The following is a 16,945-nucleotide window of genomic DNA, read 5'->3' on the forward strand; positions in this document are numbered from 1 at the left end:
GCGGGTTGGAAGGCGCGGGAGCGGCGGCGGCTCTGAGGCAGGAGCGGGGCCGGGGTGAGGCGGGAGGAGCGGGGGGACCCGGGCAGGGGGAGTCGGGGAGGGGGGAGCTGGGAAAGTGGCTTCTGCGAACCTCAGGGAGTTCAGCGAGGGCAAGGGCATAGAATCGCGGAATGGTTTGGGTGGGAAGGGACCTGAAAGCCCATTCAGTTCCAACCTCTGCCATGGGCAGGGACACCTCCCACTGGATGAGGTTGCTCAAAGCCCCATCCAAGCTGGCCTTGAACACCTCCAGGGATGGGGCAGCCACCACTTCTCTGGGCAACCTGGGCCAGGGCCTCTCCAACCTCACAGGAAAACATTTCTCCCTAAGATCACATCTCAGTCTTCCCTCTTACAGCTTCAAACCGTTCCCCTCATCCTATCCCTGCGCTCGCTGATCAAGAGCCCCTCCCCATCTCTTCCGGAGACCCTTTCAGTACTGGAGGCTGCTCTAAGGTCTCCCCACAGCCTTCTCTTCTCCAGGCTGAACAACCCCAACTCTTTCAGCCTGTCCTCATGTGGGAGGTGCCTCAGCTCTTGCACTACCTCCGTGGTCCTGCACCTGGGTTGGAGCAATCCAAACACAGATCCAGTCTGGCCAGAGAATGGGTTGGGAGCAGCCCCGAGGAGAAGGACTTGGAGTGCCGGAGGATGAGAAGCTCAACATGAGCTGGCAATGGTCGCTCACAGCCCAGAAAACAAATGTGTCCTGGGCTGCATCCAAAGCAGTGGGACCAGCAAGGCCAGGGAGGGGGATTCTCCTCCTCTCCTCTTCTCTCATGAGACCCAACCTGGAGCCCTGCATCCAGTTCTGGAGTCCTTAGGACAGGAAGGACATGGAGCGAGTCAAGAGGAGGCCATGAAGATGATTCGAAGGCTGGAGCACCTCTGCTATGAAGACAGGTTGAGAGAGTTGGGGTTGTTCAGCCTGGAGAAGAGAAGGCTTTGTACAGATCTTATTGTGGTCTTGCAATACTTAAAGGGGGCTGATAAGAAAGATGGGAAAACTTTTTAGCACGGCCTGGAGCAACAGGATGAGGGAAAAAGGTTTGAAGCTGAAAGAGGGGAGATTGAGATGAGATCTTAGGCAGAAATGTTTTCCTGGGAGGGTGATGAGGCCTTGGCCCAGGTTGCCCAGAGGAGTGGTGCCTGCCCCATCCCTGGAGGTGTTCAAGGCCAGGTTGGATGGGTCTTTGAACAACCTGATCCAGTGGGAGGTGTCCCTGCCCATGTCAGGTGGTTGGAACTGGATGGGCTTTGAGGCCACTTCCAACCCAACCCATTCTATGATTCTATGCTGAGGTGCAGGTAGGCTGGAGGTGACTGGAAGGGATGGGCAGCTGTGGGGCCAGGCCATGGCGCTGGATCAGATGGGAAGACAGATGTCCATGATGTGTGGTGTTCTTTGGTTTAGGTCCTGGGGAATGGGAGAGGTGTGGGGTGCTGGAGTAAGGGATGGGTGCCCCAGGAGGCTGCCTATAGTTCCGAGGGTTGCTGGGATGAGCTGGGGTGCTTCTGGGCTGAGAGCCTGGTTGGAAACAGGGCTATGGACACAGCGGGGAGGGGTGTGGTTGCCTGGGGCTATTCTGCAGGGAGCTGTGTGGGATCCTTACCTTACTCCTGTGACTATAAGGATTGTTCCCCACATTCTGCACCCTGTGGCCTTGTCCTTCCTTCTCCCTTTCATCTCCTCCTGATATCATCTTTCTCAGGAATCTCCAGGCTCCTTGTTGTTGCCCTAAGGCACTTGTCGAGTGCCAAATTCCATCTCCCGCCCTCTCCTGAAGTGCCCCTCTGCCAGTGTTGCTCAAGGCCGACGTTGTATAACTCCTTCTCCAGCTCTGCAGATCCTGCCTCACTCCTCTGCCAACACTCCTGGTGTTCCTTGCTGCCAGCTTCTTGTGTCTGGGCTGTCATCGTCGTTGCTGCTTCCCCGAAACAGGAATGCATTAAGGAAGGCAGGTTAGGAAGAACTTCCCCCTGGTGGTAGCTTATTGAATAAATGACTGTTTAAAGCAGTTTATTGATTATAAATCATCTTGGATACAAAGGATTTGTCAGTTCTGGGGTTATTTACCGTTGTCCTGTAAATAACCTGGAAGAGATGGAACAAGCAGTGCCGAGTGTTAAACTGCTTTAAAAGTGTTGACGAAGGCTAAAAATGCCTGGTTTATGGTATTTGACAAGAAGGGAGCTGAGACAGAAGCTGTTGGGTTAAGAGCTGTCTCCAGTGGAGGGTGAATGCCAGCGTGAAATCCTCACGGGAATAAACTGTGAATACAGGCAGGAGCAAGCAGGTTTGCAGGAGCAGCATCAGGTTTGGAATGAGCTAGGTCAGAGGAATGGGAGATGCAGGAAGTAGAATCATTTTGGTTGGAAAAGACCTGTAAGATGATCGAGTCCAACCCTTAACCTTACATTGCTAACCCCACCACTAAACCCTGTCCCTGAGCACCACATCCTCACAGCTTTTAAATCCCTCCTGGGTTGGGGACTCCACCACTGCCCTGGGCAGCCTCTGCGAGGGCTTCACCACTCTTTCCATAAAGAAATTGTTCTCAATATCCAATCTAAACCTTCCCTGGTGCAACTTAAGACCATTTCCTCTCATCCTGTCGCCTGTCACTTGGGAGAAGAGACCAACACCCACCTGGCTCCAGCCTCCTTTCCAGGAGCCACAGAGACTGATGAGGTCCCCCCCAGCCTCCCCTTCTCCAGACTAAACAAACCGTGGGCCCTCAGCTGCTCCCAGAACCCTTGGGCTTCAGACCCTTCCCCAGCTCCATTCCTCTTCTCTGCACATGCTCCAGCCCCTCAAGGTCTTGGAGTCAGGGGCCAATGATTTGATCCTAGTTTAGAAAAGGGACTCTTGGATGCATTTGTCCACGACAATGGCATTGGATTTAACCTGGAAGAGCCTTTCTGCATGCACTTGTTTTATTGCTTATGCTCAGTTTACCCACAGCCCTGTGTTGTTCCAGTTTCTACCGTTCCCCCATCAGCTACTCTTCTGTGTTTTCGTCCCGCTTCCCACCTCCCCTTCCTTCTTTTTTTTAAGGTTTTCTTGTTTACTTTAGTGCTTTTTTACCAAAAATCTGTTTCAAGCTGATAAAAACATGTTCTTGCAGGTGCTTTGGTGAAGCCATGGCAGCTGTTAACCTGCGGAAAAGGAGCCACAGTTCCACTGACCCCGATGAGTATGTTAACTTCTTACAATACTTTTCCTTAATAAACCCCCCTGAATTCATAGAATTGCAGAATGTTTTGGGTTAGAAGGGACCTTATAAAGCCCATCCAGTTCCAATCCCCTGCCATGGGCAGGGACACCTCCCACTGGATCAGGTTGCTCCAAGCCCCATCCAAAATGGCCCTGAACACCTCCAGGGATGGGGCAGCCACCACTTCTCTGGGCAACCTGGGCCAGGGCCTCACCACCCTAAGCATGAAGAATTTCTTCCTAGTGTCTAATATTAATCTTCCCCCTTCCAATTTAAAGCCATTCCCCCTTGTCCTATCTTTACAGGCCCTTGTAAAGAGCCCCTCCCCAACTTTCCTGGAGCCCCTTTCAGTACTGGGAGGCTGCTCTAAGGTCTCCCCTCAGCCTTCTCTTCTCCAGGCTGAACAACCCCAACTCTCAGCCTGTCAGTTGCTGCACGTAAATAAAACTGGTGTTTAAAATACTTCAGGGTTTTTAATATAGAGTGGAAAAAAAATTAAGATTGATCTGAGACTCAGGTAATGTCACCCTGTGTTTTTTCTTCAGTGACTTATAACACTTCTATTGTTATCCAGAGAAGTGATGGCTGCCCCATCCCCGGAGCAGTTCAAGGCCAGGTTAGATGGGTCTTTAAATAACCTGAGCCAGTGGGATGTGTCCCTGCCCATGGCAGGCGGTTGGAACTGGATGGGTTTTAAGGTCCCTTCTCACCCAAACCATTTCATGCTTCTATGATCTTGTTTGGGCAGTCTGCTCTGTCAAACACGTAACCCTGTACGTGACTTTCACACACAGACCTCACCCCAAGTGATCCAGAAAACCAGCAGAAACCTAAAACCTGATTGTTTAGAAACTTAAAAAAATAAATCCTCTGATGTTTACATTCCTTTGTGGTAAGGCCTTGAACTTTCCCACTTGGAACTGCTTTGATAAAGAATGTCGAAGTGCTGAGGGCTGCATGTTATCTGAACAGTCTCTGGTGTCAACAGGAAAACAATTCCCTCTTTATGCATACAGTTTTAGGGATTTTATTTCCCCCCTAAATCGTAGAATCATGGAATGGTTTGGGTTGGAAGGGTCCTCAAAGTTCATCCAATTCCACCTCTGCCGTGAGTAGGGACACCTCCCACTGAATCAGGTTGGTCAAAGCTTCATCCAACTTGGCCAATGCCTCACAGTAAAAGATTTCTTCCTAAGATTTCATCTCAATCTTCCCTCTTTCAGCTTCAAACCATCACCCCTTGTCCTATCCCTGCACTTCCTGATCAAGAGCGCCTCCCCAGATTCCCTGTAGAATAAGTTGAATGATTCTTCTGCAGGATTCCAGTGAAGGAGAAGCTGTTCACCGTGATTAAAGAGCTGAGTTGTAACCCCAAGAACAGAGCTTGTTTCTCTTTCTTTCCTCACTTTGCCAGAAGAAGGGATTTTTCTTGTGTTTCTCCTGTGCCTCCTCCACAACTTTTTTCACGGAAAGGATTCTCAGGCACTGGCAGAGGCTGCTCAGGGAGATGTTGGAGTCCACATCCCTGGAGGTGTTTAAAAGCCGGGTAGATGAGGTGCTCAGGGATCTGGTTTAGTAATAGACTGGTTTAGTATGGTTGGACTCGATGATTTCAAAGGTCTTTTCCTACCAAGCAATTCTATGATTCTGTGTAAAACTACCACTGCAAAACTTTCATTTGTGTGTAATCTGCTCCATAATTATCCTTACAGTTCACCCTTTGAGACTCCTACGAAGAAAGCCATGAGACACTTTGCTGAAGGTCCACCTCCGCTTGCAAAATTGAGAAAGCGTTGGTTTGCTTCTCAAATAAACTGGACATTGAGTGATGAGGTGAAGGAAAATGAGGTGAAGGCATCGAGGAGGTTGGATATTTCACCCCTGCAGACAGCCAGATCTCCTGTAGCCATGCAGGGAGAGTCCTCAAAGAAAGTATCCCCTGAACCTGCTTCATCATACAAACCTTTTCTGTCCGTGGCGTCCTTTTACAGCAAGGAAAAGCGATACCTTACTCCTCTTGAGAGGAAGGAACTGAACGAGATCCGTGCTTTGGGTGAGTGGAACAGGGGTGAAAATCTCCCAGCTGCCAGCAAGATGGAGAATAGGAGTAGGAATACAAACTCCAAGCCAACCAAGCACACAACCAGCTCCAAGCGTGGCAAAACCATTTCCAAAACAATGAAGAATGTGAAAGGGGATGGAGCATCCGGAAAACCCCATGCCGAGAAAGAGAATGTGAGTTGCCTAATCAAAAAGAAGATGGATTCACCTTTCAGAGTCCTAAGCCTGACGGTAAAACCAGCCCTGAAACTCCAGCTGGGAGCAGCTTTCTTTTCTGTTGGGAAGAAATCGCATTCTAAAAAAACAGTTGTAGACACAAAATCCCTCCAAGTTCTTCCCAAATCTCCACAAGGAAATAATCAGCCTGAACTAGCAATCAATGAAAACTCAAATACAGCTGAGAGAAACGCAACTCTTGAGGTACCGAGAAGTGTTCCTGCACCTCAGAAGGAGGAAAATGGAAACAGGAAGGACTCTCCAAGCTGTGTGAATGAAGAGACAGGTTCAGCATGCGAAGGAGAAACATTGCCACAGAAAAGTGGAAGCCGCTCCAGCCCATTTTGTGATTTCAAGTCTCCTGGAGCTGGCAATGCAGAGGGCGGGGTAAGTCAACGTGTCCTCAGGAGCTGTGGAGCACTGAGGAGCTTGCTGGAAGCAATGTAGGCTGTAGAATGGTTTAGGTTGGAAGGGACCTTAAAGATCATCCAGTTCCAATCCCCCTGCCATGGGCAGGGACACCTCCCACTGGATCAGGTTGCTCTGAGCACCATCCAACCTGGCCTTGAACGTTCACCTGCAGGGATGGGGCAGCCGCCACTTCTCTGGGCCACCTGGGTCAGGGCCTCACAGGAAAACATTTCTTCCTTATATCTAATTTATAGGATGTTGAAGAGATTGGTTCTTCTGCAGCCGAGGAGTTGGATGATTGCGTCGTTGTTTCAAGCCAACCTCCGCCTAAGGTGAATGAGCGAGGTAAGTCAGATTGTACATGGACTCATAGAATCATAGGATGGTTTGGGTGGGAAGGAACTTTAAAGCCCATCCAGTTCCAACTCCCTGCCATGGGCAGGAACACCTCCCACTGGATCAGGCTGCTCGAAGTCCCATCCAACCTGGCCTTGAACACTTCGAAGGACTGGGCAGCCATAAATTCTCTGGGCAAAAATGTTCCCTGTGTGTGAAATATAGGAATTTGAGGTCTTTTGCAAGCAAGATCTTTTCCAACCAAGTGATTCTGATCTTAAGTGACAATAAAATGTGGCTTCAATAGTATTTTATTACGGCAAAACAGTGCATTGGCCTGTACCTGCTGTCTCACCTCCCAGGTATGCACTAACAAGTGCAGTATGTTTGCAGAACCTGAGGTCATGTTATTTTATGCCAATTTCCTCGTTTCTCTGTTTTTCCCTTTTAAAAACAGGCAGCACCGGCTATTCCAGCCTCAGCAGCCCGGAGTTCATTCACTGCTAGCCTGAAAGGTCTCAGTTATCTGAGAGGTCCCTTCCCGTCTTTCCTCAGCTGTCGCAGTTCATGTTTATTGATGACTGTAAGAATCATACACTGATTTGAGTTGGAAGGGACCTTAAAACCCATCCAGTTCCATCCCCCCTGCCATGGGCAGGGACACCTCCCACTGGATCAGGGTCTCCAAGGCCCATCCAACCTGGTCTTCAACACCTCCAGAGATGGGGCAGCCACCACGTCTCTGGGCAACCTGGGTCAGGGTCTCACCACCCTCATTGTGAAGAATTTCTTCCTAATGTCTAATCTAAATCTTCCCCCTTCCAATTTAAAGCCATTTCCACTCGTCTTATCACTCCAGTACCTTCTAAAGAGCCCTACCCAGCTTTTCTGGAGCCCCTTTCAGTACTTGAGGCTGCTCTGAGGTCTCCCCACAGCTTTCTCTTCTCCAGGCTGAAGAAGGCCAACTCTTTCAGCCCGTCCTCATATGGGAAGTGCTGCAGCCCTTGAATAATCTCCATGGCTTCCTCTGGGCTTGCTCCAACAAATCCATGTCCTTCCTGTTCTGAGGACTCTAGAACTGGACACAAGACTACAGATGCGGTTTCATGAGAGTGGAGTAGAGGGGCAGAATCTGCTCCCTTGCCCTGCTGGTCCTACTGCTTTGAATGCAGCCCAGGTTTGGCTTTCTAGGCTGTAAGCGCACTTTGCCAGCTCATGTTGAGCTTCTCATCTCCCAGTACTCAGGGCTGCTCTCACTCACATTATCCCTCATCCAGTATTGAAATAGTGGATTGCCCTGGCCCAGGTGCAGGACCTTGCCCTTGGCCTTGTTGAACCTCATGAGGTTCTCACAGGTCCACTTCTCCAGCTTGTCCATGTCCCTCTGGATGCCATCCAGTCCTTCTGGTGTGAAAAGCACGTGTAGTCCCAACGTAGCCATGTTTGACTCTCCTCCTCTCTCACTCCTCCTTCTGGCACATCTGGTCTTAATCTGCTTCTCAATGAAATTGCCAGCACTCCTGAACTGTTCCACCTCCTTCCCCTCCCCCCCCTTTAGTCTTGCTCCACATGGGAACTTATTTATCCACTTTTGGCACGTAGTGAGTTCTGTTTCATTGAAGGTCACCATGTCTCAATGCCAGCCACTTCTCTTCCTTCTCTATCCACTAAAAGACTCCTCTTACTGCATTTTCCACCTATCCATAAAGCCCTCGCTATCACATTCCCGATACTTGCCTGGGGCCTTTCACAGGAAGTGCTTTGGCCCTCTAAGATCCTGCATTTCTAGGAAGCCATAGACTTTTTATTATTTATTAGTTTCGTCTTTATGACTCCTCACCATGTTTTCCACTAACAAGAGTCTTTTATTGCCTCCTGTTTCTCAGAAATAACCGGATCCTTTCCATGGCTTGGATTTTGGAAGCTGTTAGGGTCACTCTTCTGCTTAGGTACTTTGCTTTGTTTCTGTAATTCCAGAGAAGTCGCTGTGAACACAGTCAAAATATGAGCACAAGGCAGCCTAATTCCTAAACATTTCACCCTTGAGGGGGAAATACGTTCCTAACAAACAATTTCCTTGGATTTACTTTACGAAACTCTTTGCCGAATCATCCTTAAAGCTTGTGTGCTGTGACCTAGTGCTGTGCCCAGCGATTCCCAGCTTCTCTAGGATGAAAAGCTATTGCTACATGGAATCACTTGGTTGGAAAAGACCTTTGAGATCATGGAGTCCAACTGTGTCTGTCCACTACTAAACCAGATCCCTGAGCACCTCATCTGCCTGTCTTTTAAACCCTTCCAGGGATGGAGACTCCACCACCTCCCTGGGCAGTCTCTGCCAGTGCCTTTCAGTGAAAAAAAATTTTTCCTGATATCTTAATCTGAACCTGCCCTGGTGCAACTTGAGGCCATTTCCTCTCATCTTATTACTTGTTAAATAGGAGAAGAGACCAACGCCCACCTTGCTCCAACCTCCTTTCTGGGAGATGCGGGGAGCCATAAGGTCTCCCCTCAGCGTCCTCTTCTCCAGACTGAACAGCCCCAGGTCCCTCAGCTGCTCCCAGAACCCCTGGCCTCCAGTCCCTTCTCCAGCTCTGTTCTCCTTCTCTGGATGCACTCCAGCCCCTTATTGTCTTTCTTGGAGTGATGGGCCCAAAACTGAACCCAGGATTAGAGGTGCCGAGTGCAGGGGCACAATCTCTTCCTTACTCCTGCTGGCCACCCCATGGCTGACCCAAGTGAGGATGCAGTTGGCCTTCTTGACCACCTGGGCCACTGCTGGCTCACGTTCAGCTGCTGTCATCCAGCAGCCCCAGCACCTTTTGCTTCAGGCAGCTTTCCAGCCACTCTTCCCCAAGCCAGGAGCACTGCATGGGGTTGTTGTGTCCCAAGTGAGACCCGGCACTTGGTGTTGTTGAACCCCATCCCTTTGGCTTCAGCCCATGGATCCAGCCTCTCCAGATTCCTCTGCAGATCCTTCTTGCCCTCCAGTCAATTGACCCTTCCACCCAGCATAGTGTCATCCACAAACTTACTCAGGGTACACTCAATCCTTTAATCCAGATCATGGAAAAAGACATGGAACAGAACTGGCCCCAGCACTTAGCCCTGGGGACACAGCTAGTGACCAGCACCAACTGGATTGAACTCCATTTCCCACTGCACTTTGGGCCCAGTCATCCAGCCATTTTTTAACCCAGCGGAGGGTTTGCCTCAACCAACACAATTGAACATGGAAACTCCTGTGTGTGATTAACCCCCTCAATTAAGATCCAAAGAGGTGCTAAATGACTGCAGCAGAAAGTTCTGCTTCATGGTTGCAGGGATATAGTTGATCAACTTCGCTTAAGTGGATTGAAGGGCTGGATACTGTGTGTGACTGTGACTTATATATCCCACAGCGTCGGCAGATCCTGGTCCTTTTATCAGCTCTCCTCTTTAGAGATTGGTGTCTCATTTTGACATCTCATTGGTGTTTGCATTTCTCTTTCCCTGTATCAATGTCTTCTGCAACTAAAACGGATTCTGAACCGCAGTAACTCTGCTTGTCTTTTCCAGCAGCTCCTTCCAATGCTGTTTACCCCATCTTCAATGCAGCCCCCACCAGCAAGAAAAGGTATGTCAAGCTCTGCTAGATCTCTTCCAAAATGATCCGAAGTGTTTGTTCTGCAGAACTGTGACTATAAAAATAACTATACCAGTTCTAGAAGCAAAAGCTTGGCTTTTTCCCAGTCCTTATAAAGTTTGGACTCTGGACACAGCCTTGGTGGTACTCTGACCACATGGAGGGGTTTATATTGAGCTGTGGAGGGGCTCTTTATTAGAAGCACGGGGTTAGGATGAGAGGGAATAGTTTGAAGGTAAAGAGGGGAAATTGAGATGAGATCTTAGGGAGAAATCTTTTCCTGTGAGGGTGGTGAGGCCCTGGCCCAGGTTGCCCAGAGTGGTGGCTGCTCCATCCTAGAGGTGTTGAAGGCCAGATCTCCCCCCGTTTGAACTGAGTTTGTGTGCACCAGCCACAGCGTGTGAACATCTGCGTTGGCATTTAGCTTGTCTGGATGAGCTGTGGGTTCCTGGTTGAGAAGCACTGGGAAGGCTGCTGGGGCAGGGCAGGAACTGCTTGGGCTAGCCTGGCACTTGCAGAAACTCGTAGTTTCTCTGTCTTGCGCACACTTGATGTCCTTTACCTGTTAAGCCTACACTATTAATTTTTAAACTCTTCGAGTGACTCACTTTTTGGGAAAACAATGGCTTTTTAGAGTTAGAATCATAGAATCATTAAGGTTGGAAAAGACCTCTGAGATATCTAGTCCAATGATCAGCCCAGTCCCACTGTACCAACTAAACCATGTCTCCAAGTGCTGCAGCCAAATGTTTTTTGAACCCCTCCTGGGATGGAGACTCCACCACTGCCCTGGGCAGCCTCTGCCAGGACCACTCTTACAGTAAAGAAAGTGTTCTCAGTATCCAATCTAAACCTCCTGGCACAACTTGAGGCCATTTCCTCTCATCCTATCACTTGTTACTTGGGAGAAGAGACCAGCACCCACCTGACTGCAACCTCCTTTCCAGGAGCTGCAGAGAGTGATGAGGTCTCCCTCAGCCTTCTCTCCTCCAGGATAAACAGCCCCAGGGCCCTCAGCCTCTCCCAGAACCCCTGGGCTCCAGCCCCTTCCCCAGCTCCGTTCCCCTTCTCCGGATGCACTCCAACCCCTCAATGTCTTTCTTGGAGTGAGGGGCCTGAAACGGAACCCAGGATTTGAGGTGCGGACTCACCAGTGCTGACCACAGGGGTACAATCTCTTCCCTGCTTCTTCTGGCCTCTATTTGGACAGACCTGGAGATTTCCAAAGGCTTATTTACCTAGTGGTGTTTAAATTTAGCGTCAAACTGATTCCTCTGTTCCCTCAGGGTTATTGTTTTCCCATAGTAACACTTCCTGTGATGCGGTTTTGTAGCCATTACTGCACTGTGGCTAATGGTGGGAGGTGTCCATGTGTGCTACAGAAGTCACCAGACATGCAGAGCTCAGAGCTGCACCAGTCAGGGGTGCTTTATGTGGCCTTTTTTAAACCTGAGTGATGTTAGAACAGCAGCAGAGTTTGGCCTTTTGATGTAGTGTCCCTGCCTGTGGCAGGGGTGTTGGAACTGGATAGGCTTTAAGGTCTCTTCCAACCCAAACCCATCCTATGATGTAGGTGCTGCAGACAAGGTCAAAGTTGTAATGAAAGTGGTGAAAAGGAAATATTCTGTTGGGCTGTGGTGGGAAAGAGTTTTTTTCCCACGCAAAAACCAGTACTACTGCTCTATCTCTGACATTGAATCGACTTGTTGACACATTTTGTCAACAATAAAAGCATTCCGAGCCCAGCTGAGAGTGAACATTAAAAGAAACCACTTAAAGCTGCTCCTAAAAGAGCCAAAATAAACCTTCTAAGCCTTGCCCTGCTACTGTGCTTTTCTGCCACCGGAGTGTTGATAGGGAGATCCGATTGCAATATCTGCTCCGCTTCCTCCTGTGGCTTTTCACACACCTTCTGTGGTGCATGTGGAATCCTGGCACGTGTGGAGAGCCTGGTGTTTGTGATTAAGTGAGAGTGAGCCTTGAACGCACCATTCTTGCTTGGGAAGCTGAGGAGCACTAGCTTTTCCAAAAGGAAGTCTCTGCTTTGGGCATTCTCAGTATCAAAACCTGTAAATACTGTTTGTATCTGAGACCAATGGTGTTTAACATTTTTGTCACAGACATGGGCAGTGGGATTGAGGGACTGAAGTTTGCTGATGACACCAGGCTGCGTGATGTGGTTGACACACTGTGGGGAAGGGATGGCATCCAAAGGGGCCTGGAAGGGCTGGAGAGGTGGGACTGTGTGGCCTCATGGACTTCAACACAGTCAAGTGTGAGGTCCTGTACCTGGCTTAGGGCAATCCCAAGCAAAATCCAGGCTAGATGGAGAATGGAATGAGAGCAGCCTTGAGGAGAAGGACTTGGGGCGTTGGGGGCTGAGAAGCTCAACGTGAGCCTGCAATGGGCCCTCGCAGCCCAGAAAGCCAAACTGTGTCCTGGGCTGCATCCAAAGCAGTGGGAGCAGCAGGGCCAGGGAGGGGATTCTGCCCCTCTGCTCTGCTCTGGTGAGATCCTGCCTGAAGCCCTGCAACCAGTTCTGGAGTCCTCAGCACAGGAAGGATGTGGATCTGTTGGAGTGAGTCCAGAGGAGGCCACAGAGATGATCCAAGGATGGAGCACATCCCATATGAAGCCGAGCTGAGATTGGGGCTTGTTTAGCCTGGAGAAGAGAAAGCTGTGGGGAGACCTTAGATCAGCCTCCCAGTACTGAAAGGGGCTGCAGGAAAGCTGAGGAGGGTCTCTTGACCAGGGAGCGCAGGGACAGGAATAGGGGAATGATTTGAAGCTGCAAGGGGGGAGTCTGAGAAGATATCTTAGGCATAAATGTTTTCCTGTGAGGGTGGGGAGGCCCTGGCCCAGGCTGTCCAGAGAAATGGTGGCTCCCCCATCCCTGGAGGCGTTGAAGGCCAGATTGGCTGGAACTTGGAGCAACCTGATCCAGTGGGAGGTGTTTCTGCCTGTGGTAGGCGGTTTGAACTAGATGGGCTTTAAGGTCCCTTCCAACCCAAACCGTGCTACGATCCTGTGGAATGGGACAGTGCTGGAAGAGGGAGAGGTGCTCAATCAAGAGTTCTTCTGATTCATTCTCATGTCTCTGAAATGATTTTCAGGATGCAGGCTGCACTGGATGAACTGACTTCTCCCTTCGGATCCAGCCCACCGACAAAACCATCTCACACCTTCCAGAAAAGCAAGAAGCCAAAAGAGCTCTGCAAGCGCTCCTGGGATCAGATGATCATTGTAAGGTTCTCCTCTGATCATGCTGGGCGCTCAGGTTGAGTCGGGGTGCTGGTGGATGAGAAGCTTGACATGCAGCCCAGAAAGCCAAACCGTGTCCTGGGCTGCATCCAAAGCTGTGGGACCAGTAAGGCCAGGGAGGGGATTCTGCCCCTCTGCTCCGCTCTGGTGAGATCCCACCTGGAGCTCTGCGACCATTTCTGGAGTCCCCAGCACAGGAAAGACATGGATCTGTTTGAGTGAGTCCATAGGAGGCCACAGAGATGATCCCGTATGAGGACAGGCTTAGAGAGTTGGGATTGTTCAGCTTGGAGAAGAGAAGGCTGCGGGGAGACCTTAGAGCAGCTTCCAGTACTGAAAGGGGCTCCAGAAAACCTGTGGAGGGATTCTTGTTGAGTGCAGGTGAGACCAGTCCATGCTGGTGAGACCTCACCTGGAGCCTTGTGCCCAGTTCTTGAGTCCTCATAGAATCATGGTTTGGGCTGTAAGGGACCTCAAAGCCCTTTCGGTTCCAAGCCCCCACCATGGGCAGGGACAGCTCCCACTGGATCAGGCTGCTCAATGCCCCATCCAGCCTGGCCTTGAACACCTCCAGGGGGCAGCCACCTGGGAAACCTGGGTCAGTGCCTAACTACCCTCACAGAAACAATTTTCTCCCCAAGATCTCACTTCTTTCAGCTTCAAACCATTCCCCCTTGTCCTATCCCTGCACTCCCTGATCAAGACCCCCTCCCCAGGTTTCCTGGAGCCACTTTCAGTACTGGGAAACTGTTCTAAAGTCTCTCCACAGAGTTCTCTTCTCAAGGCTTAACAACCCTAATTCTCTCAGCCTATCCTCATATGGGAGGTGCTTCAGCCTTAGAATAGTCTTTTTGGCCTCCTCTGGACTCGCTCAGATTCTTGTCCACCTGCAGGGGAAGTGGACAGGGGCAGTGATCCAAACCTGAAAAACAGAGTATCCCATTCCATAGACATCATAGTTGGGATAAAGCTGTGGGATCAGCAGGTTCAGGTTCCCTGTACTGCACAGGAAGGCTTTAAGCACTGGCTTAGGTTGTCCAGAGGTGGCTGCCCCGTCCCTGGAGGTGTTCAAGGCCAGGTTGGATGGCGCTTTGAGCAACCTGATCCAGTGGGAGGTGTCCCTGCCCATGGCAGGCGGTTGGAACTGGATGAACTTTGAGGTCCCTTCTGACCCAAACGATTCTGTAATTCTGTGATTCTATGAAACAAGAGAAGTCCTTAATGAACTGGGCTTCAATTCGCTTTGCTGCTTAGCAAGCAATTCTGCTGTTTGCTTGCACAACCGGCTGAACATGAGCCAGCCATGGCCCAGGTGGCTGAGAAGGCCAACAACATCCTGACTTGGATCAGCCATAGGGTGGCTAAGTGGAGTACGGAAGGGATCACCCCCCTGCACTCGGTGCTGGTGAGGCCACACCTCAAATTCTGGGTTCAGTTTTGGACCCCTCACTCCAAGAAAGTCTTTGAGGGGCTGGAGTGGGTCCGGTGAAGGGGAACAGAGCTAGGGAAGGGTCTGGAGCCCAGGGATTCTAGAGGGGTCTGGGGCCCCTGGGGCTGTTTAGTGTGGAGAATAGGAGACTAAGGAGAGACCTCATCGCTCTCTGCAGCTCTCGGAAATGAGGTTGGAGTCAGGTGGATGCTGGTCTCTTCAACCAAGTAACAAGTGATAGGATGAGAGGAAATGGCCTCAGGTTGCACTAGGGGAGGTTTAGTTTGGATATTGAGAACAAGTCTTTCACAGAAAGAGTGGTGAAGCCCTGGCAGAGGCTGCCCAGGGCAGTGGTGGAGCCTCCATCCCAGGAGGGGTTCAAAAACTGGCTGTGGCACCTGGGGACATGGTTTAGTTGGCACAGTGGGGTTGGACTGATGATTAGACTGAATGATCTTAGAGGTCTTTTCCAACCTCAATGATTTTATGGTTCTGTTCTAACTGCGTTCAGTTCCTTTTCTTCCCTTGCCTGTGCGGCGAGAGAGATAAAAATGAGGTTATGTTTAGTGAACTGATGAAAAGACTGTACGGAATTTCCCTTTTTGTGTGCATGTTGCTCTTTTACATTGTCTCCTCAGCTAGGATGTTGCTCATCTGTTTCCAAAGAACACATTCCTTGTGTTCCCTGGATAATTTTTGCCATGCAATTCTGAATATTCTACAAACAAGCAAAAGCTTGTCCATATCTTCACAAATTCAAATGAAAACAAACAAATCTGTGATTATTGTTGTGAGTAGAACTAATCCTCAACTTCAGTTCTTCAAACAGAACCTGGGTTTGAACAGCTCAGAAGTGCTTACCTGACTGTTTCTCCCTAGGATGCTGGTCAGAAGCATTTTGGTGCCGTAGTTTGCAAGTCATGCGGCATGATCTACACAGCCGCCAGCCCGGAGGATGAAGCACAGCACATTCAACACCATGAGAGATTCCTCGAGGGACTCCGATATGTGGTAAGGCAATAGCTGAGCTCGCAGCTTAGGTGAAGGGGAGAAGCACAGGAAGGACATAGATCTGTTGGAGCGAGTCCAGAGGAGGCCACGGAGATGAACTGGAGGATCTGGAGGATTTCCCATATGAGGACAGGCTGGGAGAGTTGGGGTTGTTGAGCCTGGAGAAGAGAAGACTCTGGGGAGACCTTAGAGCAGCCTCCAGTACTGAAAGGGGCTGCAGGAAAACTGTGGAGGGTCTCTTGATCAGGGGATGCAGGAACAGGATGAGGGGGCATGGTTTGAAGCTGAAAGAGGGGAGATTGAGATGAGATCTTAGGCATAAATGTTTTCCTGTGTGGGTGGTGGGGCCCTGGCCCAGGTTGCCCAGAGAAGTGGTGGCTGCCCCATTCCTGCAGGTGTCGAAGGCCAGGTTGGATGGGGCTTTGAGCAACCTGATCCAGTGGGAGGTGTCCCTGCTCATGGCAGGGGGTTGTAACTGGATGGGCTTTGAGGTCCCTTCCTACCATTCTATGATGAAGTGGTGGGCAGTAGCCAGGTACAGCACCGAGACCGCAACAGGGAAAGGCTTTGCCTTTCAGAGGGGAGGTTACAATGTCTGTTTGGTGTTCCAGCAACTGTCCACCTTTATCAGTGCGATGCGTGTGACTGGGCTCTATTCCTGAAAGCTGGAATTGTTCGGATTACAGCTTCATCTGCCAGAGTACTTGCTGAATCACTTCCTCTCTGACTTGTTGTTTTTTGTTTTTTTTCCTCCCTCTGTGGCAGGGTTGGAAGAAAGAACGAGTCGTGGCAGAGTTCTGGGATGGGAAAATCGTATTGATTCTTCCAAATGACCCCAAATACGCTGTCAAGAAGGTACAAGTTTGTTTATTTTGGGGTTTGTTTTGTGGATGATCTTTTCTGTTGGCTTGGCTCCTGGAACTACCTCAGTGTGTGATCATACACTGCTTGCCAGTGCACGGGGTGAATGGGAGAGCCCAGTGGGATCATGGCAGCAGTCAGGGTCGTTGTAGACACCCACCCTTACACATCCTAACTCTGCTCCCTGCGCCAGAGCTCTTGTTCTTACATGATAAACATAACCCGCTCCTTTCTGCCCCAAGGGGTGGGGTGAGAGGCGAGAGGGTGGAGGGATGAAGGCAGAGTTGTTCAGTCTGGAGAAGAGAACGCTCTGGGGAGACCTTAGAGCAGCCTCCCAGTATGGAAAGCGGCTCCAAGAAAGCTGGGGAGGGGCTCTTGATCAGGGAGTGCAGGGATAAGACGACAGGGAATGGTTTGAAGCTGAAAGAGGGTAGATTGAGATAAGATCTTAGGCATAGATGTTTTCCTGTGAGCGTG

The 16,945-nt window shown here is 50.2% G+C and overlaps 1 protein-coding gene across 5 annotated transcripts in view; it reads left to right on the top strand.

The window, feature by feature from the left end:
- Positions 1-16,945, top strand: part of ESCO2 (establishment of sister chromatid cohesion N-acetyltransferase 2) — an 18,803-nt gene continuing 1,858 nt past the window's right edge. Inside the window, exons 1-8 of one of the 5 annotated variants that reach the window (XM_054062637.1) lie at positions 1-37; positions 3,168-3,236; positions 4,970-5,921; positions 6,200-6,290; positions 9,840-9,897; positions 13,020-13,149; positions 15,476-15,607; positions 16,373-16,462. In XM_054062637.1, coding sequence (XP_053918612.1) covers positions 3,184-3,236; positions 4,970-5,921; positions 6,200-6,290; positions 9,840-9,897; positions 13,020-13,149; positions 15,476-15,607; positions 16,373-16,462 — 1,506 coding nt within the window. In that variant the 5' untranslated portion in view covers positions 1-37; positions 3,168-3,183. Of the gene's footprint in view, positions 55-1,660; positions 2,002-3,167; positions 3,237-4,969; positions 5,922-6,199; positions 6,291-9,839; positions 9,898-13,019; positions 13,150-15,475; positions 15,608-16,372; positions 16,463-16,945 lie in introns of those variants that run through there. The other 4 variants (XM_054062638.1, XM_054062636.1, XM_054062634.1 and 1 more) reach the window with 4 other exon arrangements.

This window comes from Cuculus canorus, chromosome 3 (genome assembly GCF_017976375.1).
Source record: "Cuculus canorus isolate bCucCan1 chromosome 3, bCucCan1.pri, whole genome shotgun sequence".
Lineage (NCBI taxonomy): Eukaryota > Metazoa > Chordata > Aves > Cuculiformes > Cuculidae > Cuculus > Cuculus canorus.